At 46.9% G+C, this 26,514-nt stretch overlaps 11 protein-coding genes across 11 annotated transcripts; 6 read left to right on the top strand and 5 right to left on the bottom strand.

Annotated features, from left to right (window-relative positions):
• Positions 1-35: 35 nt before the first annotated feature.
• On the bottom strand, positions 36-999 carry J056_004695 (uncharacterized protein; the record flags this gene model as incomplete). The annotated part of the gene is made up of 2 exons (XM_009269885.1): positions 36-832; positions 882-999. The coding sequence occupies 2 exons, from the start codon at positions 997-999 to the stop codon at positions 36-38; spliced, it is 915 nt and encodes a 304-aa protein (XP_009268160.1).
• A 765-nt stretch (positions 1,000-1,764) lies between these two features.
• On the top strand, positions 1,765-6,432 carry J056_004694 (Elongation factor 3; the record flags this gene model as incomplete). The annotated part of the gene is made up of 6 exons (XM_009269884.1): positions 1,765-2,355; positions 3,033-3,674; positions 3,729-5,835; positions 5,882-6,086; positions 6,136-6,182; positions 6,239-6,432. The coding sequence occupies 6 exons, from the start codon at positions 1,765-1,767 to the stop codon at positions 6,430-6,432; spliced, it is 3,786 nt and encodes a 1,261-aa protein (XP_009268159.1).
• Positions 6,433-7,502: 1,070 nt separating this feature from the next.
• On the top strand, positions 7,503-11,028 carry J056_004693 (Structural maintenance of chromosomes protein 6; the record flags this gene model as incomplete). Its single annotated transcript, XM_009269883.1, has 6 exons — positions 7,503-7,556; positions 7,603-7,810; positions 7,860-8,010; positions 8,059-10,756; positions 10,803-10,847; positions 10,897-11,028. The coding sequence occupies 6 exons, from the start codon at positions 7,503-7,505 to the stop codon at positions 11,026-11,028; spliced, it is 3,288 nt and encodes a 1,095-aa protein (XP_009268158.1).
• A 150-nt stretch (positions 11,029-11,178) lies between these two features.
• J056_004692 (Ribosome assembly protein rrb1) lies at positions 11,179-12,723 on the top strand (the record flags this gene model as incomplete). The annotated part of the gene is made up of 1 exon (XM_009269882.1): positions 11,179-12,723. One exon carries the CDS (start codon positions 11,179-11,181, stop codon positions 12,721-12,723), a length of 1,545 nt encoding a protein of 514 aa, XP_009268157.1.
• A 75-nt stretch (positions 12,724-12,798) lies between these two features.
• J056_004691 (Pre-mRNA-splicing factor cwf25) lies at positions 12,799-13,941 on the bottom strand (the record flags this gene model as incomplete). The annotated part of the gene is made up of 1 exon (XM_009269881.1): positions 12,799-13,941. The coding sequence occupies one exon, from the start codon at positions 13,939-13,941 to the stop codon at positions 12,799-12,801; it is 1,143 nt and encodes a 380-aa protein (XP_009268156.1).
• Positions 13,942-13,998: 57 nt separating this feature from the next.
• J056_004690 (Coatomer subunit gamma) lies at positions 13,999-16,824 on the top strand (the record flags this gene model as incomplete). The annotated part of the gene is made up of 2 exons (XM_009269880.1): positions 13,999-14,058; positions 14,110-16,824. 2 exons carry the CDS (start codon positions 13,999-14,001, stop codon positions 16,822-16,824), a joined length of 2,775 nt encoding a protein of 924 aa, XP_009268155.1.
• A 501-nt stretch (positions 16,825-17,325) lies between these two features.
• On the top strand, positions 17,326-17,763 carry J056_004689 (Non-histone chromosomal protein 6; the record flags this gene model as incomplete). The annotated part of the gene is made up of 1 exon (XM_009269879.1): positions 17,326-17,763. One exon carries the CDS (start codon positions 17,326-17,328, stop codon positions 17,761-17,763), a length of 438 nt encoding a protein of 145 aa, XP_009268154.1.
• Positions 17,764-17,922: 159 nt separating this feature from the next.
• On the bottom strand, positions 17,923-20,396 carry J056_004688 (NAD-dependent deacetylase sir2A; the record flags this gene model as incomplete). The annotated part of the gene is made up of 6 exons (XM_009269878.1): positions 17,923-18,767; positions 18,815-19,239; positions 19,284-19,318; positions 19,366-19,520; positions 19,577-20,131; positions 20,189-20,396. 6 exons carry the CDS (start codon positions 20,394-20,396, stop codon positions 17,923-17,925), a joined length of 2,223 nt encoding a protein of 740 aa, XP_009268153.1.
• An 88-nt stretch (positions 20,397-20,484) lies between these two features.
• Positions 20,485-22,785, bottom strand: J056_004687 (Multiple RNA-binding domain-containing protein 1; the record flags this gene model as incomplete). The annotated part of the gene is made up of 3 exons (XM_009269877.1): positions 20,485-21,675; positions 21,726-22,721; positions 22,780-22,785. The coding sequence occupies 3 exons, from the start codon at positions 22,783-22,785 to the stop codon at positions 20,485-20,487; spliced, it is 2,193 nt and encodes a 730-aa protein (XP_009268152.1).
• A 108-nt stretch (positions 22,786-22,893) lies between these two features.
• J056_004686 (Autophagy-related protein 9) lies at positions 22,894-25,294 on the top strand (the record flags this gene model as incomplete). Its single annotated transcript, XM_009269876.1, has 7 exons — positions 22,894-23,211; positions 23,261-23,439; positions 23,483-23,618; positions 23,668-24,047; positions 24,093-24,436; positions 24,483-24,901; positions 24,950-25,294. The coding sequence occupies 7 exons, from the start codon at positions 22,894-22,896 to the stop codon at positions 25,292-25,294; spliced, it is 2,121 nt and encodes a 706-aa protein (XP_009268151.1).
• Positions 25,295-25,373: 79 nt separating this feature from the next.
• J056_004685 (uncharacterized protein) lies at positions 25,374-25,761 on the bottom strand (the record flags this gene model as incomplete). The annotated part of the gene is made up of 4 exons (XM_009269875.1): positions 25,374-25,437; positions 25,488-25,565; positions 25,610-25,698; positions 25,744-25,761. The coding sequence occupies 4 exons, from the start codon at positions 25,759-25,761 to the stop codon at positions 25,374-25,376; spliced, it is 249 nt and encodes an 82-aa protein (XP_009268150.1).
• Positions 25,762-26,514: the final 753 nt, after the last annotated feature.

Raw genomic sequence — 26,514 nt, 5'->3', positions numbered from 1 at the left:
CATGATGATGGTAGTGACGAACGAAATGGATATGATTACAAGAGATATAAGATAACAAAGGAGAGTGAGAGGAGAGTGAGAGTGAGAGTGAGATTCTGTGACGCGGCTGCATCTCTGTCATACCCCGATACAAGTATGTTACCTGTAGGCGAGGGAGAGAAGGAAGTGTGCACGAGCGTAGCTGAAGCGCTAGTCTGTGGGGAATACGTGGATGTGGTAGTGGTAGTGGTGATGGAAGCAGTGCCACCATCCCCAGTCTCGCTCTCCTTTTCCACTTGTTCAACATCGAGTGTCGACACTGAAAATTGAGCCTCGGAGTGCACGCGTTCATACGCGAAGGGTGGTGAGATGCACGTCTCATTCCCTTTCTCTTCATAGCCATTGCTGCCATAGAGGAGGATCGACTGCACTTCCACAGTCCAATGGCCAGGTTCAGTGGCGTTGTGCCATTCGTAGTAGCTCGGTGTGGATGTGTTGGTCGTGGTTAAACAGAGCGGGGTGGTGGTGTTGATTGCTTGTTTGTCTATGGTATAGATGTTGCTCGAACGCGCTTGCATGGTGTGCATGGTGTGCATGGTGTGCATGGTGTGCTCCCCTCGCTCTGCACGTCTCTTCCCATACGACGAATGACTCTGCGTGCCTTCTGGCAACTTGAATTCATACGGCGTGCTCTTTTTGTCAATGTTGTCGGGGAACATCCGCGCAAGTGTCCCATTGGGCTGCTGGGACGAGGATTCGCCCGACGGGGCGATTAGCCGCGCAAGAGTGTAATCGAAACGGAAGAGTTGGCTGTTTGTATCATTAAACGAGTAACCCCATTGAAATGGCGCGTCTGGTTGCGTGTTAGAGGTGAGATCCAGCGACATTCAACTCAAACTAACTAAAGGGTATGCGCGGGGGAACAGCAATGATCAGATCCGAAGGAGGGTGTATAGTGCGGGCGATTGCACATACCAATACACCCAGTACGCTGAGCATACACGTGATCAACGTCGTCATGGCCGTTTGAGACTAAATGGAATAGTTGGACAAAAGAAAGACAGTCGCGTGTTTGTGGTCTTTACTGATGCGCGTGTTTGTAGGTAATTTGGGGTGCTTTGTAGGTATATTGGGTGATTTAATGAGCTAACCTGTAACTTGGAATATTCCCACTAAAAGACTCCCTGTTAACCCCGGTTAAGCCGCGTTAAGAGGGGTTTTTAAGCGAGAAAAACGATGAAGAGATGCTTTAAGCCGTTTAAGAGTTAAAAAAAGCCTCTATGATGATAATGATAGACGGCGTGTACTCTATTGGCTAGAGTAAATACAGGCCAGGTTATCTCCCGATATTTCTAAAAATTGAAAAATTGGGTCATTGTCCTGGCCGACACTTAAGCACTAGCCGAGTATAATTTGATAAATGATTACAATGATATTGAGTATAATAAGGGGGACTGTGTGTGTGTGTGTGTGTATGTTTGCGTTAATGTGTGTTAGTGTGCCAACTATCTAGCGACTCACATCTCATCAGGGTTCTAACAGCTGAGATTAAATTAATTAGCCTCGTCTTGATATTTTCATCTTGATAAATATTATTTGATTGTGTCCAACCGACTGGGAGTGTGTGTCAATAGCTGGGATGGCTGGCTGGCTGGATACGACGCACTCCTACTAAGAAACCTCTCTTGATTTAAAATGGCAATAGAATTTACCAGCAATAATGAAATGTAGAAAATATTCCCAATCGATATCGCCATCTTGGTTGTTGTCTGTAACCACCATCCCATGAGTCTTCGCCAATTCTCAACGTCGACTAGATCATCAGCATTTAAACTCCCTTGGTTTAGTCAGCAGCTGCAGAAGTTCTCTAAGCAGCTCGAAGCTCAGCCTGAGTTGAGCGAGAAGCCAGCACCAAAGGATACTTCATCTTCACTTATACAGCCAACTGCAAAGCCCTTACCAATTCCAACACAGACACACACCTCTCACTCCTATTCTACCGCTTGGTTTAAAATTTCTCATAAAAAACTAAACGATTTGGGTAGACAGATCGCCCATAAGCCAATAGATAGCGCTATTCTCCAGATGCAATTCAGTGAAAAGAGGGCTAGTAAGAGAATCAAGAGTACTCTCGTGCTGGCTAGAGATCATGCCATTGCCAAGGGTCTTGACAGACACAACCTTGTCGTTAATCAAGCATACGTTAATAGAGGTACGCCTGATAAGAGAATTGATATTAAAGGTAGGATGAGAACTGGTATTAAGCAGCATCCACAGTCTAGGCTTAAGATACTACTCACCCCTCACCCCTCAATATCTCAACAAAAGGACCAAAAGTGGATGAAAATTCTCAACAAAACTAGATCACCTGGTGTGGTGAGGGAGTCTCCAAAGATTATAAACCCTGTACCTTATTATAACTGGTGATAGTCATTCAACTTGAGTTTGAGTGTTTTGATGGATGCTTTGATAGATATTGTTTGATGGCGTTTACGTTATCTGAGAATGATTTGCGATTTGGGTGAGTGTGAGATGCGTGTGTACCGTGAGGCGGCCGAGATGATTGAGATGAATTTAATTCATTCGTGACTCCCCTTTCCGCTCGCTCATTCTGCTCACTGGCCCTGAGTTGATTAGGCACCCAATTACTCTTGAGAACCCTACGTATACTCTCCGGAGATCTCTTAAAACGCCTACTCAAGTTTTCCACGCTAAACTCCACACGATCATAATCGTGTAGCTCCTTTATACCATTCATAGCTCCCCTACTGAGCTTATTCTTTGGCTGCCAGCCATCTGGATATTTATTCTTAATCCTTGAAGCATGCCTCATCCACATTTCCTTGTTCTCTGGTCCACTAGCATCCTGTCTTCTCGCTTCCTTCTGCCTGGGCTTATCTCCACCGACCAAAGCAGCCACCGGAGACGCATCTGACCTCGACCAGTCCTTTAATTTTGGTATTTTATTTAATAAATACGTGTACACTCTCATCTACACCGTTTTCACGCTCTTCCCGGAATATTTTAAAAAATTATCTCACAAGCTCGTCAAGTTGGATTCCAACCTTCTCTTAACCAAGAACCACGAGGAAATGCCTACGCCGGGACAGTTAGACACTTCAGCCATATTCAACGCTGATAAAGCCGCGCGTAACGCAGCTCAAGAAGCTGTTGTAAAAGTTATCAAGGACGGTGGCCCTGCTGCAGTCGCCACTCTCTCTCTCCCTGAATCTATCCTCGGCGGTTTATCTGAAAAGAAGAACGAAACCGCTAGACAGGGCGCAGCCGAATTGATCTCTGCTATCGTCGCAGGTGGCCAATTCACTCCTGTTGAGCCATACCTCCTTCTTTCAACCCAACACGACGTCTTTGGCGCTCTCTTGGAAGCTTTCGCTGATAAGAGCAATGCTGTTAGAGATGCTGCTGTCAAGGCCGTTGAAGATTTCGTCGCAGTCATGAACAACTGGGCCACTGCCTTCATTTTGCCACCACTCCTCGAGCAAATCAGAACCGCAGGTAAATGGCAAATTAAGACTGGTGGTTTGGCTGTTCTCAACAAGCTCGTTGTATCTGTCCCTGACCAAATGGCTCGTCTCATGCCGGATTGTATGCCTGTTCTTGCTGAAGTTATGTGGGACACCAAATCAGATGTCAAGAAGGCTGCACGTTCTTCTTTGAAGAAGCTTTGTTCTCTTGTGAGGGTGTTTTGAAGTGGCTATCTTGATGTACTAACCAATATTCCACTCCAGGTCAACAACAAGGATATTGAAAAATTCATTCCTGCACTCCAAGAATGTCTCATCAACCCAGTCGAAAAGGTCCCAACAACTATCCAAGTTTTGGCCGCTACCACTTTCGTTTCTGAGGTCGACTCACCAACCCTTGCCCTCATGGAACCTCTTCTCTCTCGTGGTCTCGCTGAACGTCAAACTGCTCTCCGTCGTAAGACTGCTGTCATTATCGACAACATGTCCACCCTCGTCGACAACGAGCGTATCGTTCGTCCTTTCCTTCCAAAGCTTCTTCCAGGTCTTATCAAGATTGAGGAATCTGTCGCTGACCCAGAAGCACGTTCTGTCGTCAACCGCGCTATCAAGAAGCTCCGTCAAGTTGGTAGCGTACCAGAAAACTCGGATGGTACCGATCTCCCACCAATCAAAACCATCGAACTCAACCACGTTGTTGATGTCTTAGTTGCCGCTCTCAAGAACACTGGTGACTCTCTCGCCAAGGCTGACGACTGCTTCGTCGCATACATTGCCCGTCTCGGCCAAGAGCTTTCAAATGCTCGCTGCGGTGAGGAAACTGAGTGGACTTCTGCTCTCGTCCAGCTCATCTCTCTCCAACTCAACGCTGTCGACCCAGCCTCTGTCAACTCACAAGCAAAGGCCGTCGTCAAGGAGTTGCTCGAAAAGACCTCCGCTGACGATGCCGAGGTTGAGCACGTCTTCCCTGACGAAGAGGAGGGTGAAGATCTCTGTAACTGTACCTTCTCATTGGCTTACGGTGCTAAGATTCTTCTCAACACCGCCACCCTTCGTCTTAAGAGAGGTCACAGATACGGTCTCCTTGGTCGTAACGGTACCGGTAAATCCACTCTCATGAGAGCCATTGTAAATGGTCAAGTTGAAGGTTTCCCATCACCAGACGAAGTCCGTACCTTCTACGTCGAGCACGACATTGACGGTAGCGAGGAAGACACCACTGTTGTCCAATTCGTCCAAGCTGACAAGCGTATTGAGGCTGACGAAGCTGAGATCAGACAAGGTTTGGCCACTGTCGGTTTCAGTGAGGAGCGCCAAGACGAGTCCATCGGCTCTCTCTCTGGTGGATGGAAGATGAAGCTTGCCTTGGCCAGAGCCATCCTCTTCAAGGCCGACATCTTGTTGCTCGATGAGCCAACCAACCACTTGGATGTGTTGAACGTGCAATGGATCATTGACTACCTTACCTCCCTCACCCACTGTACCTCCATCATTGTGTCCCACGACTCGGAGTTCCTCAACAAGACCATCACCGACGTCATCTACTTGAGCAAGTTCAAGATCAAGCGTTACCCAGGTAACCTCGAGAACTTTGCTAAACTCGTCCCAGAGGCCAAGTCCTTCTTCGAGATTGCCGCTAGCGAGGAGTACAAGTTCATTCTCCCAGAGCCACCAATGTTGGAGGGTGTCAAGACCAAGGAGAAGTCGCTGCTCAAGATGCGTAAGGTGAACTTCCAGTACCCTACCGCCAAGGTGCAACAGCTGTTTGACATAACGCTGCAAGTATCCCTCTCGTCACGTGTTGCCGTCCTCGGACCAAACGGAGCGGGTAAATCGACGCTCGTCAAGCTGCTCATCGGTGACATTGAGCCAAACATTAGCGGTGAGGTATGGAAGCACCCTAACCTGGTTATCGGATATGTCGCCCAGCACGCCTTCCACCACATCGACAACCACCTCGACAAGACCCCACTCGAGTACATGCTCTGGAGATACCAGACAGGTGAGGATCTCGAGGAGATGATGAAGGAGACGCGCCAAATCACCGAGGAGGAGGCTGAGAAGATGAAGAACGGCTCTGTCGTCATCATCGAAGGCCAGAAGCGCTACATTGAGGAGATTGTCGGCCGTAAGAAGCTCAAGCAATCTTACGAGTACGAGTGTGGCTTCAAGGGCATGTCCTCTGCTGACAACATGTGGTTCTCTCGCGACGAGCTCGTCAAGAGAGGTTTCGAGAAGAAGGTCATGGAGGTTGACACCCGTGAGGCCCAGAGACTCGGTATGATGAGACCACTTGTGCGTAAGGAGATCGAGAAGCACTTTGAGGACTTTGGTCTCGAGTCAGAGTTCACCACCCACAACACCATGAGAGGTATGGTGATATAGTATCTTAGAGTCTATTTCTTACACCCAAGCAGGTCTCTCTGGTGGACAAAAGGTCAAGGTTGTTCTCGGTGCTGCCACCTGGAGAAAGCCACACGTAATCTGTTTGGATGAGCCAACAAACTATCTCGACAGAGAGTCACTCGCAGCACTCATTGAAGCCCTCAAGGTCTTCGGTGGTGGTGTTTTGATCATCACTCACAACAGAGAATTCTCCGAATCGATCTGTTCCGAAGTTTGGTGGGTGACACTTGTTACTAGTGTGAATAATACTGACAGCGTTACACAGGGCAATGAGAGACGGTTACTTGGAAGCATCAGGTCATAATTGGGCAAGTAGAAATATCACACTTTTCTGGAAAATATCTCACTGACGTCATTATAGGTCGAAGGTCAAGGTAAGACCAAGATTGAGAAGAAGGACGATGAAGAAGACAAGTTTGATGCCCTTGGTAACAAGATCGTCAGCGAAAAGAAACAGGCCAGATTGAACGCCTCTGAGCTCAGAAAGAAGAAGAAGGAACGTATGGCGCTCAAGAAGAAGGGTATTGACGTCGACGACATGGAAGAGTTCGATGACATCTAGTCGTGTAGCTATTCTTCTATTTTATGAATCTTTTATTTCACTCGTTTAGTCTACTCGTTGAAGCTGACAGGCATAGTGCTTAATACAAGCAGGATGTTGATATGACTAGCTGTTGATGCTGAATATTGTTAACACTGATTAACACACAAGGCAAACACATGCTCACGATGAGTTTGAGTATGTGATTGTCCAAGGATAATGAAGATTTATCAAGAAAGAAGTTTGACAAAGAAGATTTTCAAGACGTTTGCTTGAGCGAAAAGACTGTTCCAAAAAGATTGAGCAAGAAAATATAGTTAGCAAATATTTTGTAGCAATATAAAATGAGACAACTTGACTCTTGAAGTCTTTGCATCAAGCGACGATTCTAGTTAAAGTCGATGACAATTCTGTTACGTTTGACACGCTTGGTTTTCTTAGCTGAGGAAAAGGGTATTGACGTCGACGACATGGAAGAGTTCGATGACATCGAGAGTAATTGATTTAGAGTGAATGGATTTGAAGCTCCGGCTGTCAATCTATTTGACTTGCGCGGGAGCCCCTAATCAACCAAAGGCAGTAGGCGATTGTAATTGAAGGTCAATTTCCAACGAATTGTTCTTCATTCTCATATCACTGCTGTTGATATTGCAAATGCAAACGTTCATATATATTCAGGAGACAAATATCAATGCGTACCCTTTTCAGATTGTTTGAACCGGTTAAAATATGCTATGAATATGTCATGAAAGTCTTTACTTTGTTCTTAACCCATTGCTCGTGTTGCAAATGGCAGCAACAGAAATTTTCATTGTTCAGGAAAGTCTGATTTAGGTGAAAGGAAGGCTGTATTTGTACTAAGTCGGCTCAAAGCTACAAAATACATAGCAGTAAAGGAGAATTTATCAATCAAGTGTGCTATCGACGGCCCAGAGCGAACAGGAACTAGCTGCTGTGTGTTTTCGAGGACCGAAATGATGCATGTAAAAGAACGCGTTTACCAAAAGGAAACTTGAGATGAGAATGTGTACGATAAAAGTATAACACCACCCTCGATGATGACACACGCGTCTTCTCGGTTATCATCACTAATGAAACGCGGAAAACGGGATAATGGATTGTTGTTGGAGGAGGATACAGATGGCGTGGGTGGGGATTTACTGGTGTTTTACGCGCTAAAATAATCTCCAGCCGCCACACAAGCAGCACAAGGGTGGTAATTCAGAAGACGACGACCAGCTCGAAGAAGATGAGGAGATTGATGCGGCGCAGATGCAGATAGTGGCGCAGGAACAGAGGCAGGACCAGACGCAGAAGAAAAGCAAGGGAAGAGTCGCAGCTGCTGGAATTATCCAGTACGTGGAGGTGTACAATTTCATGTGCCACAAGTATTTATCCTGTGAGTTTCGTGCAGGTGGCTATCCAGAGCATCCAGCTGACAGCACCAGTTGACTTGGGCCCTCAGCTCAACTTCATCATCGGTCATAACGGTTCTGGGAAATCAGCAATTCTCACAGCGATAACTCTGGCGCTGGGTGGGAGAGCTACAGCTACGAACAGAGGCAGCAGCTTGAAGTCGTTTATTAAATCTGGTCAGAGGTTGGTGTGTCTTCTTCGCGGAGGCTGATCACTCAACAATTTCCACAGCCAGGCACAAATCATTCTCAAACTAAAGAACGAAGGCACTGAAGCATACAAGCAGGATGTTTACGGCAAGACGATCGTTGTGGAGCGCACGGTGAGGGATATCGGCAACGCCCTCAAGCTGAAAAGTGCGAGCGGGAAAACAGTGAGCACAACGCGCCAGGAGTTGACAGCAATCTGCGACCACTTTATGATACAGGTCGACAACCCAATGAACGTCCTCAGCCAGGACCAAGCGAGACAATTCCTGAGTGCCAGCCATGCCAAGGAGAAGTATGACTTCTTCCTTAAGGGCACACAGCTCACGCAGCTCTCGGACGAATACCAGCTTATATCCGAAAACATCTCAAGTGCGAGAGACGCAACCGTGCATAAGAAGGAGAGGCTGCCAGCGCTAGAAGAGGCTGCAAATAGAGCACACTCGCGATACAAAGAGGCGACCAAGGCGAGAGATCAGCAGCACAAACTGCTTGAACTGAAGAACGAGCTAGCGTGGTCAGTGCCCGCCGCGATGCAGAGAGATATCGACGCCGAAGAGAAGGACTACGAGGTGGCGAGGCAGAGAATGGTCGCCATTGAAGAGGCTCTCCAAACGGCCGAGATGGACTATCAGGAGACACAGGCCGAGGTGCAGAAATATGAATCGATCACAATGGACGAGGACTCACAACTAAATGCACTCAGAAAGGAGAAGGAGGCGCTCAACGACCACTTTAAAGTGCACAAAACTAAGCTCCAAAACAACAGAAAGGAGGAAGCCGATTTAAACCACTATCTCAATGAAATCCAAACGACAATTAGAGACTTCGAGAACCAGAAGAATGAAGAGTATGCACGTCTGCAAATCGACCACAATGCACAGAACGATGAAACGCGTCGCAAGATGGATGAGCTGCAGGAGCAAATAGAGTTGCACAACCAGAGTGAACTCGAGGCCTTATCGAACGTGGATGAAATGAGAAACCAATCTGAAGCGCTATCGAATGAGTTTGCAGATCTCAAGAGACAGAAGAGTGGTTGGGAGAGCAACATCCAGCAATCGCAGCAGGACATTAACCAAATTCGAGCATCTCAAAACGACAGACAGGCAGCATTTGGAAATAAGATGCCTGAGATTATCAGAGAGATTGAAAGACAGCAGTGGAATGAAAAGCCAATCGGCCCACTCGGTAGATATGTCAAATTGGTCGATAACAAATGGAGCAAAGTTTTGGAGAGTGTGTTGGGTGGAACGCTCAATGCATTCGCCTGTAGCAACTTCCAAGACCGTAAGAAGTTGCTTGGTATTTTGAAAAGACACGGCGCGTCATCGGGTGTAATTCAGATGGGTGAAAGGACATTTGATTTCTCGAACGGTGAGCCATCCAGCGAGTTTGTCACCATCGATAGGGTATTAAAGTGTGAATCATCCGAAGTGAGGTGTATACTGGTCAACCAATCGCGTTCAGAGTCGTCAATACTGGTTAGAGATCGCCAAGATGCTGACAAAATAATGAGAAACCAACCGAACAATGTGACAAGCTGCTATGTACTAAATGGACTATTCCAAGTTGGCGGTGGTGTGGGGAGCTCAACTATTACACTCCCTCCTTACAAGGGAGCGCCTCGACTGACGACTGATTACACGGAAGCGCGCAGGATAGCCGAGGAGCGACTGAAAGAAGCTAGAACAAATTACCAAGGAATTCAGAGACAGGAGATGAGCACATCAGCGAGGGTGGAAGAGGTGAGGCAGGAAGCAATGCGACACAAGGGCGAACAGAACCGCGCATACAACGAGAAGAGAAATTGTGAAGAGAAGATCAACCAGCTGAGAGAGAGTCTGCAGAGTGTGCAGCCGGTGAACATATCCGCACTCGACGACGCCATTACAGAGCAAAAGGAGGAGGTGGGCAAAGTGCAGCAGCAGTATGCAGCGATAGCGAGCAAACAGCACGAACTGAATAGTTCCATTCAACCGCACATGGAGCGTTTGAGTGAGGTGAAGAGACAGCTGGCAGACTACGACAAGACGCGGCAGAACATAGAGGAAAATTTGAAACATGCGCACAACGCAAATAACCAGGCAGTGGCAGCACTGAACCACCGGCGCAAGCAGAAACAGCAGGAGTCAGAAAAAGTAGGTGTATTCGAGAGTAAATTGGGGAGACTGGAGAGGGACTTGAAATTAGCATTCGAGCAAGCAGACGAGATATGTCCAGGGCGAGTGAACACGACACGCACAGTCACGGACATACAGCGCGACATACAGGGCATAGAAACAGCCTTGCACGCGCGGCAGCAGAGGAGTGGACAAGGCATAGAGGCAGTGACGGCAGAGTACCACAGAGCTTTGGATGCCGTAGATAGCGCGCACAAAGATATAAACGAGATGAATGCGTTTATCCGCCAACTTAAAAAGGCACTCGACTTGCGTACCCAGAAATGGCTGCAGTTTCGTAAACACATCGCTATGCGAGCCAAGTACCAATTCATGTTTCATCTCTCGGTGCGTGGGTATTACGGGACAATCAACTTCAACCACAGTGAAAGACGTCTCGATTTGATGGTGCAGACGGACGACCAGCTCGCTACGCAGGGGAGACGCGATAAGGATCCCAAGTCGCTGTCGGGCGGAGAGAAGAGCTTCTCTACAATCTGCCTCCTCCTATCGCTATGGGAGGCGATTGGATGTCCTATCAGATGTCTGGATGAGTTCGATGTGGGTGGAGTGCGTGGGTACAGGACATGACTAACGCGGATAATAGGTGTTTATGGATGCTGTTAACCGCAAAATCAGTATGAAAATGATGGTGTGTGGGGATTTGTTGTGAGGTGATTGCTGACGCGCTCGCTCAACAGATCGAAACTGCGAAATCGTCGACAGGGATACAGTACGTGCTCATCACGCCACAGGACATGTCGAGTATCTCGCTGGGCAAGGAGGTCAAGGTGCACAGGATGAAGGATCCAGAGAGGGCAAATGTGGGGTAAATGAGCGTGTTAAGAGTGTGTATTTGATGCGTTTATGTGGTTGGCGTATGTACTATTTAATTGTTATCTTTATTAATGTCAACTTGCACTCGCAACACAAATTTCATTTCCTTTGCAACGCCTTGTTCCGGACTACGACCACCAACCAAGATGCCAGCAAAGAGACGCTCGTCGCCATTAGCAGCCAGCGCAGAGCAGCCACAAGCCAAGAGCCGCGCTGGACAAGAGCGCCACGACGGTTCCCGGGGAGGAGAAGACGGGATGGGAGAATTTGAGGACAACTACGAGGATGAGTTTGAGAGCGACGGGGAGGTACACGACGGGGAGAATGAGGATGAGGATGGGGTGGAGCAGATGGACGATATGGAGCAGATAGGCGGCGTGGATAATGGCGACAATGGCCAAGAAGGAGACACCCAAGCACCATCCGCGCAGCCTTACATACCGCACCAATATAAACTCAAACCAGACGAAATACTCGAGCCTGATAACTCAGTTTACGAGATGCTGCACACGATGTCTGTTCCATGGCCTTGTCTGTCGTTCGACTTGTTGCGCGATGGGGGCGGTGAGGAGCGCCGTACGTATCCGCAAGAGATGTACGCAGCAACGGGAACGCAAGCGGCTGGTGATGCGAATGAGGTGCTCGTAATGCGCTGGGGGAATTTATGGAAGACGCAGCAGAACGATGACAGCGACGAAGAAGAAGATGATGAGACGGCAGATGAGACGCCTACACTTGAGTACAAGTCAATTGCGCACCGCGGTGGAATCAATCGATTCCGAGTGGCGGGCGTGGAAGACAATTTCGTACCAACTGATCCAACTAGCATGCCCAACCGTCCTTATCTCGCTGCTACCTGGGCAGATACAGGCAAAGTGCACATCTTCAACATCCGTCCTCATCAACTCGCACTAGCTAATCCAGGGTATATGGTAGATAAGACGCGCGATAATAAACCTCTTTACACTATAAACTCGCATAGCGAAGAGGGTTTTGCGCTTGACTGGTCGCGCGAGGGTGCGAGCGAGAGACAGCTCCTGACGGGTGACTGCGCGGGCGTTATTCACAACTCTACTTTCACTGATAGCGGATATATCCCGTCACCCGCCCCATTCACCTCGCACACCTCTTCCGTTGAGGACCTGCAGTGGTCGCCTAGTGAACGCACCGTATTCGCATCGTGCTCTGCTGACAGGAGTGTGCGCGTATGGGATACGCGTGTGCGCACGCGCACAGCTGTCGTCAGCGTCCTCGACGCACATAGCGAGGATGTGAACGTAATTAATTGGAACAAAAACACGGAGTATCTGCTGGCATCTGGGGGTGATGAAGGAATGGTAAAGGTGTGGGATTTGCGCAATTTCAAACCAGGTACTAGCACTGCCCCTCAGCCTGCTGCTCAGTTCGATTGGCATAAAGGTCCTATTACGGGCATCGAGTGGCATCATAAGGAGCCTTCGGTCCTCGCTGCTTCAGGTGCAGACGATCAGGTCACCCTGTGGGATCTCGCTGTTGAGCTCGATCAGGAGGAGTTGGCTAGCGAGGTCGAGCAGCTCGTTCCTCCTCAACTCATGTTCTGTCATCAAGGCCAGAAGGATATCAAAGAGGTTCACTGGCATGCGCAGGTGCCCGGCTGTTTTGTGTCTACGGCCTCGGATGGGTTTAATATTTGCAAAACGATTAGTGTTTAGAGTGGGTTGTTTAAATGGAGATAGAATTAGATGTACATTTACAAGTACATGAATATATTTATGTTAATTGTTATATTACACTACACCACCACCGTTACCACCCCTCCGTCTCATTTGCTCAGCTAGACCGCCATCTCCAGAATAAACTTTACGTTGCTCGTTTGCAATGAATTGATTGTGGTTGCCATATTTCACATCTCTGGATCTAGCAATATCGTCACGCTTCTTCTCGGCATCATCCTTGCGTTGCATGTCTGCGAGGCGAATGTCGCGTTCGGATTGGAGTGATTGGGCAGAAGCTGACATAGCGGCCAACTTATCAGCGCGAGACTGTGAGGAGGGATTTGGGGGATGCTGTGATGGGGAGTGATGCTTGCGTGGTGGTGGGGAGTAGCGATGACTATCACGATATCTATCGTTGTATCTGTCGTTGTATCTATCGTTGTATCTATCACTGTATTTGTCGCTGTATCTGTCACTGTATTTGTCGCTGTATCTGTCGCTGTATCTGTCACTGTATCTGTCGCTATATTTATCGCTATATTTATCGTTGTATCTATCGCTGTATCTACCACTCCGTCTATCACCCCTTATATCACCATACCTATCACCCAATCTATCATTACGTGTTTTACCCTCTCTTAAACTCTCCTTGAACAACCTCTTTTCATGTCTAGCTTGTTTGCGTTCATCTTTTTCAGCTCTAGAGGAAGAGGATGAATGACCTGCGGATTCCCTCAGCTGACCAAGTTTAAATGGGTTTTTAAGGAGAGCGTCGTAAGCAGCTTGTTCTTGTTGTTTAATTGCGAGCATTGGGTCTAGTTTGATCTTAGAGGAGGTGTCACGGGGATTGTTGGGATGCTGTTGAGGTTGCTGTTGCTGCTGACCCGCTAGCCCTTTCTCATCGTCACCCTTTAGAATATGATCAACCCTCTTCTTGCCAAGGAGATAATCTTCCATTTCGGATGAGTTTAAAGAGTTAGCGGTGGCAGGAGCAGCGTACATCCATTCCATTCTGTCGGAAGGTGCTGAGCCCGTAGAAGCGTGTTGTAATTGCTGCAGTTGCTGCAGTTGCCTCTCCTCCTCCTTCTCCCTTCTCAACTGCTCAAGTTTCTTCTTCTCGTGGAGAACATCCTGCTCTTTATCCCAAACCACTCTCTGGTTCTTCATCAGCATAGGATGCCAGCTCTTTTTCATATTTAGATCACCGCCGCCCATTTTTTATTTTATTCAAAGTATCTTGGTCGTTGTATCTGTCTATCCAACGCATCAACCATGAACTTGAATATAAAAAAGGATGAAGATGATAAATTAAATAATTTAAATCAAGACAAGGTGGGTTATTGGGTTATTTACGCCGATTTGTAGCCATCTAACCACACCCAGACTACTATATTCCAAGAGGCTAGAATATTCAACCAATCACCAATCAGTCCGAGGAATTCAAGGATTCTATTGACCAAGCTGTCATATTTATTGCTCGACGACAGCTTCAACAGACTAGAATCTACAAACCTTTTCTTCTCCATCACCAAATTATTCCAAAACAAAGATCCTGCTTTGAGGCAGATGGTTTACTTGGTGGTGAAGCAGCTATCAAACCAGGCTGACGATGTTCTCATGGCCACCTCCTCGATTATTAAAGATATTCAGCCAAATTCAAACCTCATTTACCGCCCAAATGCAATCAGAACTCTCGCTGCAATCACTCACCCTTCCATGATCCAATCATTTGAAAGGTTTTATAAGAATGCCATCGTCGACAGATCCCCCGCTATTTCCTCCTCTGCACTCGTCTCATCCTACCACATCCACCCACAAGCTTCCGATACCATCAACAGATGGTCAAACGAGGTGTTTGATGCCTTGTCCACTAACCCCTCATCTACCGCCCAATACCACGCTCTCGGTTTGCTCTACAATATCCGTCATAAAGACAGAGTCGCTATTTCGAAACTCATTCAGTCCCTCACCCAATCGCCTTCCTCCCTTAGAAACCCTCTAGCCCTTTCAATGCTCGTGCGCTACTCCTCACGCCTAATCAATTCCGATCCAAACCTCTCCTCATCCATCCTCCCCCTATTGGAATCCTGGTTACGCAATAAATCTGACATGGTCTCCATTGAAGCTGCGAGAGCTATCTGCCAGTGGAATGGTGCTACTCCTGTTCATCTCTCTCGTCCTGTCGCTGTTCTTCAACTCGCTCTCAGCACCCCCAACACTCCCCTCAAATTCGCTGCCATTCGCACTCTCAACGACCTTGCACAGAGACACCCTCTTACCGTCTCATCCTGCAACCTCGAAATTGAAAACCTTATTACCGACTCTAACCGCTCCATTGCCACTTTCGCAATCACCACCTTGCTAAAGACAGGCAATGAAGCCAGCGTAGATAGGCTAATGAAGCAAATTTCCTCCTTCATGCTTGAAATTTCCGATGAATTCAAGGTGATAGTGGTGGATGCCGTCCGTACTTTATGTCTCAAGTTCCCTAATAAATACCCCGCAATGCTCGCTTTCCTCTCGCAGGCCTTACGTGATGAGGGAGGGTATGACTTCAAACGTGCGGTAGTGGAAGCGATAATCGACATGATAAAGGGTATAGGCGAGAGCAAAGAGATGGCACTGGCCCACCTTTGTGAATTTATTGAAGATTGCGAGTTCACCAAGTTATCCGTGCGTGTATTGCACTTGCTTGGTGTGGAAGGCCCCTCTACACCCGAGCCTACCAAGTACATTCGCCATATATACAACCGTGTAGTGTTGGAGAATGCAATCGTACGCGCCGCTGCTGTATCTAGTTTGGCAAAATTCGGCACAAACGTCGCATACGCTGCCCAACATGTTAGACGTTCAGTTAAAGTGCTCCTCGGACGCTGTCTCGACGATAGCGATGACGAGGTGCGCGACAGAGCTGCCATGTACATGCGTATTATTCACGACGACGAGCTTGCCAAGCGTACGACGCACGAGGAGCACACATGGAGTGTGGGTGTATTGGAGAAATCCCTCTGCACATATACCACAGAGCAAAATTATGAAGAGCCTTTCAACTCTGCCGTTATCCCACGCATGCCCAAGGACCAAATCAGATTGGATACCCATGTCGGTAGGTTGGGAGACCTAGGTGAGAAGCAGGGTGAGAGTGAAAATAGCAAAAATAACAAGGATAACGCAACCGCTCACTCTGAAGAATTGCTCTTATCACACGATGCACCTGCTTCTGCAGCGACATCTGCACACAATTCACATGCCTTGTCGAGCACCACCAACATCACGTCTATCCCAGAATTCGCTGGATACGGTGCTCCATTGCACACATCGCCACCAGTCCATCTCACAGAAGAGGAGACGGAGTATGTAGTGAGTGTACAGAAGCACCTCTTCAGCGAGCATGTAGTGTTTGAATACCACGTGCGCAACACGGTCCCAGAGGCGGTACTTGATGGGGTAAGTGTGTTGATGGGTCTTGGTGATGTGGGTGGTAGCCTGCGCGAGGACTTTATCCTTCCCATCGATACACTTACAGTTGCAGATGGCGAACGGAGTACGTACGTGAGCTACTCGTTTATTGACGATGAAGGTGACGGTAACGGTGACAATGCGGGCTACCCCACTGGCGCACTCTCCAACACTCTCACCTTTACCACCAAAGAGGTAGATCCAGATAGTGGTATGGTGGAGGAGGAGGGATATGCGGATGAATATCAAGTGGATGACGTGGAACTGGGTATAAGTGACTATGTACGTCCTGAGTGGGTCAGTTTCGATGGAGAATGGGAGGCAATGTCGATGGAGCACAGCGAACACAGTGAACTACGCGACTCTTTCACCCTCTCCGCTATGGGTAGTCTACAGGAAGCTACAGACGCTCTCACCGCCCTTCTCGGTATGATGGCTTTGGGTGGATCGGATGTCGTGGGTAGCGCTCACCTCCACACTCTCCGCCTTAGTGGGTGTATCATCCGCGGTAGTGCTCAAGGCAAGGTACTCGCTATGGCCAGAATGGCTTTCGAGGAGGGTGAAGGCGTCAACCTCGAGATGGTCGTTAGGTCACCTAATAGCTTCACCTGTGAATTGATCATGGGCGCTGTGCAGTAATGCAGTAGTTTACACACAAAACACGTAGTCTTATTCACGTATAAATCATCTACATCTAACATCTATATTCAATTATACTTTTACAAACTCACATATTTCACTCCCGCCTTCCTTTTCCGCCGCCTTACCTTTGTTCTGCTTTCAATTAAAATAAAAAATGGCCCGCCTCTCCAGCAGACCACACCAGGCGTGGCACTCTGCGCAAAACAACGAGGAGTTAATTAAAAGTGGGTATTTCTGCACAGATGAGGATGATGGTCGTGGCTGCTGTGGTGTTTTTTGTGCGTGTGTCCATTCGCGCGCGTTTTCGGTGGAGATGAGGGAGATGAGATGGAAAGAAAACGTAGAGGCCAAGATAACTTGCAGATGACTCCCAGGTACTCTAGACATTTGCAGCGATGCTGCTCCCGCTAATACACACACACACACACACACACACACACACACACACGCACAAACCACATTCCTCACACCCCCATACTTGTTTAACACCTCCCGCAGATGCCAAAAGCAGAGACAAAACCACGCGCTAATACCAAGAAAGCATCCACAAAAGGAAAGAAAGATGAAAACGCTCCCAAGCGCGCGCTATCTGCGTACATGTACATGTCACAAGAATGGCGTCCTCGCGTAAAGGAAGAGAATGACAAAGTATCCTTTGGCGAAATTGGTAGACTGCTCGGTGCCAAGTGGAAGGAAATGGGCAGTGAGGAGAGGAAGCCATACGAGGATATGGCTGCGGCTGATAAAGCCAGATATGAAAAAGAAAAGAAAGAGTATGAATCTAGCAAGGAGGCAGACAAGGTGGATGACGATGACGACGAGGATGAAAAGAAAAGCAAGAATAGCAAGAAGTCTACTAAATCTAAGAAACCTGCAAAGAAGGAAGAAATCGATGATGACGAAGAGGAGGCTAAGAGTGACGAAGACGATGAGTAGATGGGTCTTCTTTTTTTTAGGGCTCATGCTTTTATCTCCCTCTTTCTCAACTCTCCAGTTGTTAAAATATCTAAGCTAGCAGGCTATTCACTACCTTTAACTTGTAATATGTTATTAAGCCATTCTGATACGTCATTATGTGATAGTAGTAAAACAACTCTACAATCTCAACTTGTCGAGCGCACCCTCCAGTGCAAACTCTTTCGCCTTGCTTCCCCGCTCAGTGGTGTACAGCTCCATCAGTTCATCGAGCCACCCACACTCCTTGGCCAGCTCGACAATGACATTGTCTGTTCTACCTCCGCAGAAGATATCCCTGCTCCCGTCCTCGAAATCAAACCCTCCGTCATACTTGCGCTCACCCACACGTTCAAGATTGAGCAGCGCGCGCGGAACGCTCTTCTCCACCAAACCAATGAGGCTAGCGAAAGGGTGCACCTCGAGCGAAGTCCCGAGCACCATGAGCAGATCGCATTCACCCAAGTCATCCAGCTGATCGAAGAACCTTTTCGGGAGAGCCTCTCCGAAGAATGTTATATCAGGTTTAACATAAGCCGAGCAGTTCTCCTCTTGACAGCGTGGTATGACACCTTGCATTACGCACCGCTTGACGTATGCCCCATCGCTCACCACCTTGCAATCTATGCAACGAGCTCGCACAAACGACCCGTGCGCCTCTACCATCTTCTCGTCAGAAACACCCGCTACTCTCTCCAATGTATCGATATTCTGCGTGAACACGCGCTTGAGAATGCCTCGCACTTCAAGCAGTCTGAAGAAATAATGCGTCATCGTAGGCAGGTACGACCCAGGGTATAGCTCCTTGGCTAAAGCGTAAAATGGCTCGGGCTGCTCCCGGAAGAAATCCACATCGAAAACCGCCTCCGGGTAGGGCAGATTGTATTGCTTCAGATTGTCGTACAGCCCCGTGTTAGGTGAGCGGAAATCTGGTAGTCCCGCACCCGTCGATACTCCAGCGCCAGCCATCACAATCACCCTCCTAGCTGCACAACCTGGTTAGTCATTTCTTGACACTTTCTATGCTACCTACTCGCACTGGATGTTAGTATTTCTGCGAGTCGCTTAATTGGCGACTTTGTCTTTGACTTTGGCGACTCTGATTTTGACTCTGACTGTGAATTTGACTTTGGCGGCTTTAATGACTCTTCTGACTCTGATTCTGATTCTGATTCTGACTCTGCTTCCGCATCATTATGCGCACCCTCAACGCTATCAATCTGCTGTCCTACCTCCACCCCTCCTACGCCTCCCACGGCCTGCCATAGGAACTGCGCTATCTGATCTTCATAGTTCGGCGACAAGCTGTGCTCCTCGACAAACCTCCTGGCAGTCTCGTTTACATCATCGCCCATTTCCCACTTGAGCTGCAGATTCGGTGTGTCATCATCGACGTCTATATCAATCAGTACCGGTGACTTTTCATTCACCAACCGCTCTTCTGATCTGCCCGTTTGTCTGGCTTTGTTAGTGTTAAGGACGATAAGTGTACAGTCACAAACCTCTCCTTCAGCTGCGCTGATTGTGCTTCCCATTCCTGATTTATTGTCTGAGACACAGCTACCGATAAACCACAAAACCCACATCTAAAGCTACATTGGTAGCTGTACGCTCTTCCGCACGTGTGAAGACATGAACAAGATTCTGCGAAGTACCGACTGCGAAATCGCCATTCGGAAGCACAGTGACGCTCCAGATAGACACAGCGGGTATGAGAATAGTCTGCAAGCAGGTTTCACCTGAAGTTGGTTCTTCGATTAGCCATAAAGGAGGCACTGCAATAGCCCAAACTCACCCAGCCACAATCTCACTTCAAAATCCTCTCCGCAACTGACAACGAAATCATCATCGGTGGGCGATGCAAGTGCAGCCACTGCATACACAAACGACGAATGTCCACGCATAACGCACACTTGCTCTCCAGTCTCGACAGCCCACTTGCGCAGTGTGCCATCATTAGACGCCGACAAGAAGAAGGCGTCGTTATTCAACAAAGCAAGTGAGCGAACGGGCTCGGAGTGTCCTTGATAGCGCTTGATAAGCCTTCCGGACTTATCAAACCGGCGAATAACCTTATCAGCTGAGGCTGTCAGGAAGGAGCCATCGCAAAGACATTTAACGTCCCAAACTGCCTCTTCATGTCCGTCTAGTCTGAGCGTCTGCTCGTATTGCCCTTTTTGCGCTCTCCACACCCGCGCACTCAAATCCCAGCTGCCGCTGACTAGTGTTTCCGAGTGTACTGATAAACAGCAAACGTTGCCCCAATGCTCTAGCAGGGTCTCGCGGGGCTTGTCCTGACGGTCCAAATCGTGCACTAACACCCTCGAGTCTGAACCTCCTGAGATTATCTCTTTCACGTCCGTTGGAGTGTGAGCGTAAACGTGCTAGTGAGCGGAGAAAGACTCACCCTCATTGTATACCACGCTGTTCACATACGCACCATGCCCTACGTATGTCCCTTCCAGCTTGTACTCGTTCAAATCCATCGTCCATCTTTTCACACTCCCGTCTCTGCTGGCTGATAAAATTGAATTGTCTGAGCAGCCATGCACAGCTTTCACATCATCGCTGTGCCCTTCTAAAGTCGATGATATTCTGTAATATGGCAGCGTCATCGATAGCTTATCGGTGGTGGTGAGAAAGAGACAAATAACTTAAAGTTATATAACAATAAATATCTATTCATGCACTAATCTCACAATTCTAGTCGCTAGTATCCTCCAACGCCAAATCCTCCGGTCCAACAAACTTGGTCTTGTTCGTTGGCATATTGGTCGACCTCGACGACGCAGTCTTCTCCCTGAGAGCATCAATGTCATTCGCGGCCTCATCATCAGCCCATTGAAGAACTAAGTGACGCCCCAACAAATGTGTATGTCTTAGACTCTCGTAAGCGATCTCCGCATCCCTCCTTGTAACAAAGTCCAAAAAGGCAAAACCGCGCGTCTTTCTGTCGAATTTGCGCGGCACTCTGACAGATTTGAGCTGACCATGCATACCGAACAGCTCTCTGACATCCTTCTTCGTTGCTTCGAACGGAACATTCTTGACAATCATCTTTGTCGTCTTCGATTGACCCATCGAAGTGGTGTTTGTAGAGTCTAACTCTTTGCCACGTTGTGCGAATTTAACTTGCAGTGAATGCCCATCTAAAACGTAGTTCTGCATCGTTGAAAGGGCATGCTTTGCGTGCTCTTCATTATCAAATCCAACAAAACCATATCCCATGCTTAGTCGGTTGCTAGGCTTCTTAGGATCAGGTTTAGTTTGTATTCTTGCGTATCTATATCCAGAAATGGAGGAGAATATGGAAGCAAGCTTAGATTCGGTGCTGCTGAATGCAATGTTCTTAATAAAGAGCGTGCTGGCTGCTTCTCCTCCATCCTCATTGGATGCTTCATTCTCCTTCACTTCGACTGGTTTAGGTCCACCAGCGATAGCCTCTGAAGATGGTTGCTCTTTACTCCATATTCCGTCTGGCGCCTTTTCGAGATACAGGACGGAGTTGCCCAATCTCTTGTACGCTAGCTTCTTAAACGCTGTGCGAGCATCTTGAGGTAATGTGAATTCAACTACTGCAATCGTACCAGCTGGTGGTAAAAGCAGCCTGCCTATTTCTCCAAATGGTCTGAAAATTGCATCAAGGTCATCGACACTCGTCCCAAATGGAATGTTTTTCACTAGGATTGTATTCTCAAGTCTAGGTCCTTTGTTTTCGGGAGAGAATGCATCTAAATTCACCCCCTGATCTTTCAAAAATCCTTTTGTTTCGTTAATAATGTGTGTCTCTGCCAAAGCAACCTTGACTGCTGGATTAGAAGAGGATTCTGAGCTGAGTATCTCAGATTTATCTATTTTCAATCTTGATGCAAGAGAGCTGACAACTGCATCAGCCTACGCAAAGTGTGTTAGTGTACTTGAATCGCCTCACACTTGCTACCTACATTCATATATAAACCAGACCAACTGAAATCTCTGCTCTCAGCGCCCTCTTTTCTATCCTTATTACGAATCTTTTTAAAGCTTGCATTTGATTGATCCTGAGGTGCACGCTTGTTAACTGCAGGAAGGACGTGAAGTAGTCTTCCCTGGAAAATTGATCCGTCCGACGCCTTAAAAGCAGCAACTGCAGAATTTGGAGATGCAAATGAGATGTAAGCCATACCAATGGGAGTCTTTGTATCATTACTAAGCGGTATATGAGCTTGGTTTACAACGCCAAACTTGGAGAACTCCGTCTTGAGGTCCTCCTCAGTGCAGCTGAATGGCAAATTACGAAGGAAAATACGAGCTGTTTCCATAACCTGATCGATAACCTCTGCTTGCTTACGAGCTTCAGCTTGTTCTGGTGTTTCCTGTGGCTGTGGTGGGTGTTCGGGGACTCTATTGCTTGGGTCGTCGAGCTCTTCGGGAATATGACGCCTTTTCATTCTAGCGCGCATGTAATCCAGATCAGACATTTCTGTATTTACATCCTTCTCTACGTCCTCAACTTGGCCTTGATCCACATTGCCAGTATTGTTCTTTGCTTTCTGCATCTCGATAGCCTTGAGATGTACAGGCTTAAGTGTCTTTATTCTCTTGTTTGATTCATCCTCACTGTCTGACTCCTCCTTACCTTCGTTTCCTTCCTTCCTTCTACGCTTCGCTCTAGTCTCTTTACCGTCAAGAAGCTGCTCTTGAATACTCTTATTGTCACTAATAAGTTCAACTTCGAGCTTCGATGTGCCCCAGTATGTATTGTTGAAGAATTGCAAAGCTTCGTGGGCTTCTTCTGGCGTTTTAAATCCTACGAAACCAAAACCCCTGGATTTCCCTAATTGTCTGCTCGTGCCCACCCCGCTGCCCTTCTTAAAAACCACCTTAGCGTCTGTGATAGTCGCACCTCTGCTGCCGAAGTGAGTTCTCAGCGCACTGTTATCAGCCGTTGACGGTAATCCCTTAACGATGACACGAGACCTGCTGGGCTGTTAGCGGAGAAAATAACAACTAATGAACTGACATGATGGACGTATATGATTAAGAGGCCGCCATCTTATCTCTCGGGTTTAATCATAACAACCACCAATAAAATAACAGATGGATATCAGTACCCCGATATTAAATATGCTGATGAATTCGCGAAGGAGTACTTACGCTCCACTTGAAGACGACGAGCAGGATATCCACGAGACCGTCGAGCTCAATCCACGCCATACAGATGAAGATGATGGCCCACCGCCCAGTATCCTCGTTGAAGGTGATCAGCGTACTAGCCTAGATGATCGTAGAGATATCCCCATCAAGTACACCCACACGGAACCATCAATCCCCTTACCACAGCAACAACGCAACAGCAGCTACCAGCCTAGTAGCAGGAGCATGAGTGCACATCAACTCGCTATGTGGAAATGGGTTAATGTCCAGAATCTTGACAAATTCCTTCAAGACGTGCGTAGATATCCTCATCCACTATCTTATTGACGTAATCCTCTCGCAGGCATATGGATATTACACAAATAAGGGTATTTACTGCATCATTCTTACGAGAGCTCTCAACCTCGCTACCGTTGGTTTTGTTTTCATCTTCTCTACCTTCCTCTTGGGCTGTATCGACTATTCTGCTATTACACACAACGGCAATCTGTCTGATATAGTAATTCCTCATTGCGTTTCCAGGTAAGTTAGTATCTCGATACATTGCTTACTAACAATTCGATAGGTTCCCTTTCTTAACTTGGATATGGCTGCTTGCGTTTGGTACCTTTTATGTATACCAGGTACTAACATTCGTGCTGTCAATGCGAGCTCTTGTCGACATGTACAAGTTCTACACACACGTCCTGCATATTCCTGATGTAAGTCTTTCGTTTGGCTCCCTTGATAGCATCGCTAACTCACCTCCAGAGTGATGTTCAGACTATATCGTGGGAGGAAATCGTGTCGCGGATCTCTCATATTAGGCAGTCCAACCCTTTGACTGCGTTATCGAGTGTGGATGTTTCTCATAATCCGGTTGCACAGCTTGATGTGCTTGATGTCGCAAACAGAATCATGCGACAGGAGAATTATCTCATTGCGCTATTCAACAAGGACCTCTTGAATATCAATATACCCATCCAAAACCGAATTATTAACAAGATGCTCAGTTTCGCAACGTCAAATGGCTTGACAAAGGCGTTAGAGTGGAATCTCTCATTTGCGTTGCTTGGACACGTCTTTGACGAGAAAGGTCAAGTTAAGCCTGAAATACTCCAATCTTCAGCACGTGGTCGCAATGTCCAAGAGTTAGTGTGACTGTTTTTACTAACCAGATGACTAACACATTTTAGATTGAAGAAGCGCTTTACAGTTTTGGCGTTCATAAACGCTCTTCTTGCTCCATTTTTAGTCATATTTCTACTCTTCTACTCGTTCTTTAGGTATTTCGAGGAGTATCACAAGAATCCATCTTCAATAGGCTCTAGAAATTACACCGAGCTTGCAAGGTGGAAGTTTAGAGAGTTTAACGAGCTTCAACATATTTTTCAGAAGCGTCTCAATATGTCCTACGACGATGCCCAAAAATACATTGTGCAATTTCCCAACGAAAAGGCAGCAATCGTGGCGCGCTTTGTAGCCTTTGTGGCTGGTTCATTTGCCGCTGTTCTAATACTCGCATCTGTTATAGATCCAGGTATGCAGACTATTTTTGAAGACATGCCCTGCTAATTCCTTCTAAGACATGTTTTTGCATTTTGAGATATCTCCACAGCGCACGACTGTATTCTACATTGGATTGTTTGGGACAATTCTCGCTATTGCTCGTGGAATGGTACCAGTAGAGAATGAAGTTAATGACCCCGAAAGACTTTTGAGGAGGGCATGCGCTTATACTCACCATCTGCCCCAAGAATGGCAAAGTCAAATGCACTCAAAGAGCATTCATAGGGAATTTTCAAAGCTATTTGAGCTCAAAATAGTTATCTTCCTTCAAGAGATTCTTTCAGTCGTTTTTACGCCTCTTATTCTCTACTACTCTTTACCAAAATCCTCACCAGCGATCATTGACTTTGTGTCTCAGTCGACTGTCAAGGTTGATCAGCTTGGTTATATCTGCTCTTTTGCACACTTTGATTTCGTCAGACACGGTAACACAAAGGTAGGCTTGTTTGTGTACAATCTAAGATACCACTAACATGGTATCTAGTTTGGTGCACCTAAAGATGCTCAAAATGTGAAACTAATGAGCCAGGATGGAAAATTGGAGAAGAGTGTGATGAATTTCAAAGCTGCAAATCCCAAGTGGATTCCGAGCGACCAGGCAGGATCAGTCTTTGTGCAGAAAATGTCTGACTCAGTCATGCCATCGTCTAGGCGTAATGGAGGTATAAAATCGCCTGAGTTTGGCTTAGGAGAGGTGTACGAATATGAAGGAGAACAAAACAATTTGGAGGACGGTTTCGGCGGAGATGGTGATAAGGGGATGTTGAAAATGCTCCAACAGTTTTCTTTCACGCGCAACCATTCAAATAACTTTCCTCAACCATTTTAGGTCTTTCTTAATGTAATTCTAGCTGTACTCAACTAATAAAGAACAGTTCTTATTAATGGCGTAGGTCATGTATAGGAATCTATTGAGGTTGCATTTGTTGCCTTTGGTGGTCCAATGCTTTAACAATGTGTAATGATGTGTCACTGTATAATATTCAGATTTAGATGAGTATCAAGAGAAGATCATCACTCACAGGAATCGGTCAACGCAGTTCACCAAACAAGACTCCTCAGACTTTGAGAAGCGGGAACTAATTGAGCCAGTAATGCACCTTTGTGACTGTTAGTATTTATAGGAGATGCCCCACTCGCTCACTTGTTCCAGCACATTTCCGTAAATGTGTGTGTAGAAGATTGCAACTTGGCCTTGGCTTGTTCTTGTTCAACGAAAGTATTCAGTTCGCGCTGTTTCATATGAGATATTTCGCTGCGAATTTTACAGCCACTCACTTGCGTTGCTTCGTCCATCTTTGACGTCGTTGACTTTAACAGCGTCTTCTTCAATGATATCAGCCTTCCATCGAATAAAATTTGTAAAACAATATCCTAGTGTTGTAGCTGCTTATTTAAATACTCTAACTCCTCCGATTTGTTCCTTGTGATCTTTCTCGACTTGAGAGCATATCAATTGTCTCGCAGCCACTTGATAAGCGCAATTATCTTTAGGTAGGATATTACAAACACTATGCTCTAATTATTTAAGGCTCTGTGTATCTATTTACCAGCTTTCACCTCTTCCGAAACAACCGAAGCCATACTTGAACTCTTCCAATCTCTCAATTGAGCTTATACATATGATCATTTATTATAAATTCGTAACTTATTACATCGAAATCACTCTTTAACTTCAAACAGGCTCGGAAGATTAGCTCTCGACATATGTTGGTGTAAGCCTTTCAGAGAGCATCATTTTAGATAAGAAAGAATACTACTGACGGTCACGTTAAGCTTAAATAGCTCGCTGTCGGTTGCTTCAAATTTGACTCATTCCGATTTGAAGATGATGATGACTCCGCTGATGACGTTCGAAATCTGTCTCACCTAGGTAAAGGCATCAACAAGCTTGTTGTCTATGTATCGACGTCCCGTGTGTCCTCTTCAGGGTCTCAGGAATACGACAAAATATGCAAAACTTCATGCCAGTGAGGCACAAGTATTTTACATCACGTTTCAGTGAATATGTCACAGCTGTATACCTTTGAAAATGATTTTAATGTACAT

Source organism: Wallemia ichthyophaga (assembly GCF_000400465.1).
Source record: "Wallemia ichthyophaga EXF-994 unplaced genomic scaffold scaffold9, whole genome shotgun sequence".
In the NCBI taxonomy this organism is placed as follows: domain Eukaryota; kingdom Fungi; phylum Basidiomycota; class Wallemiomycetes; order Wallemiales; family Wallemiaceae; genus Wallemia; species Wallemia ichthyophaga.
The sequence above is the reverse complement of the archived record's forward strand: the minus strand, read 5'-3'. Positions and strand labels throughout refer to the sequence as shown.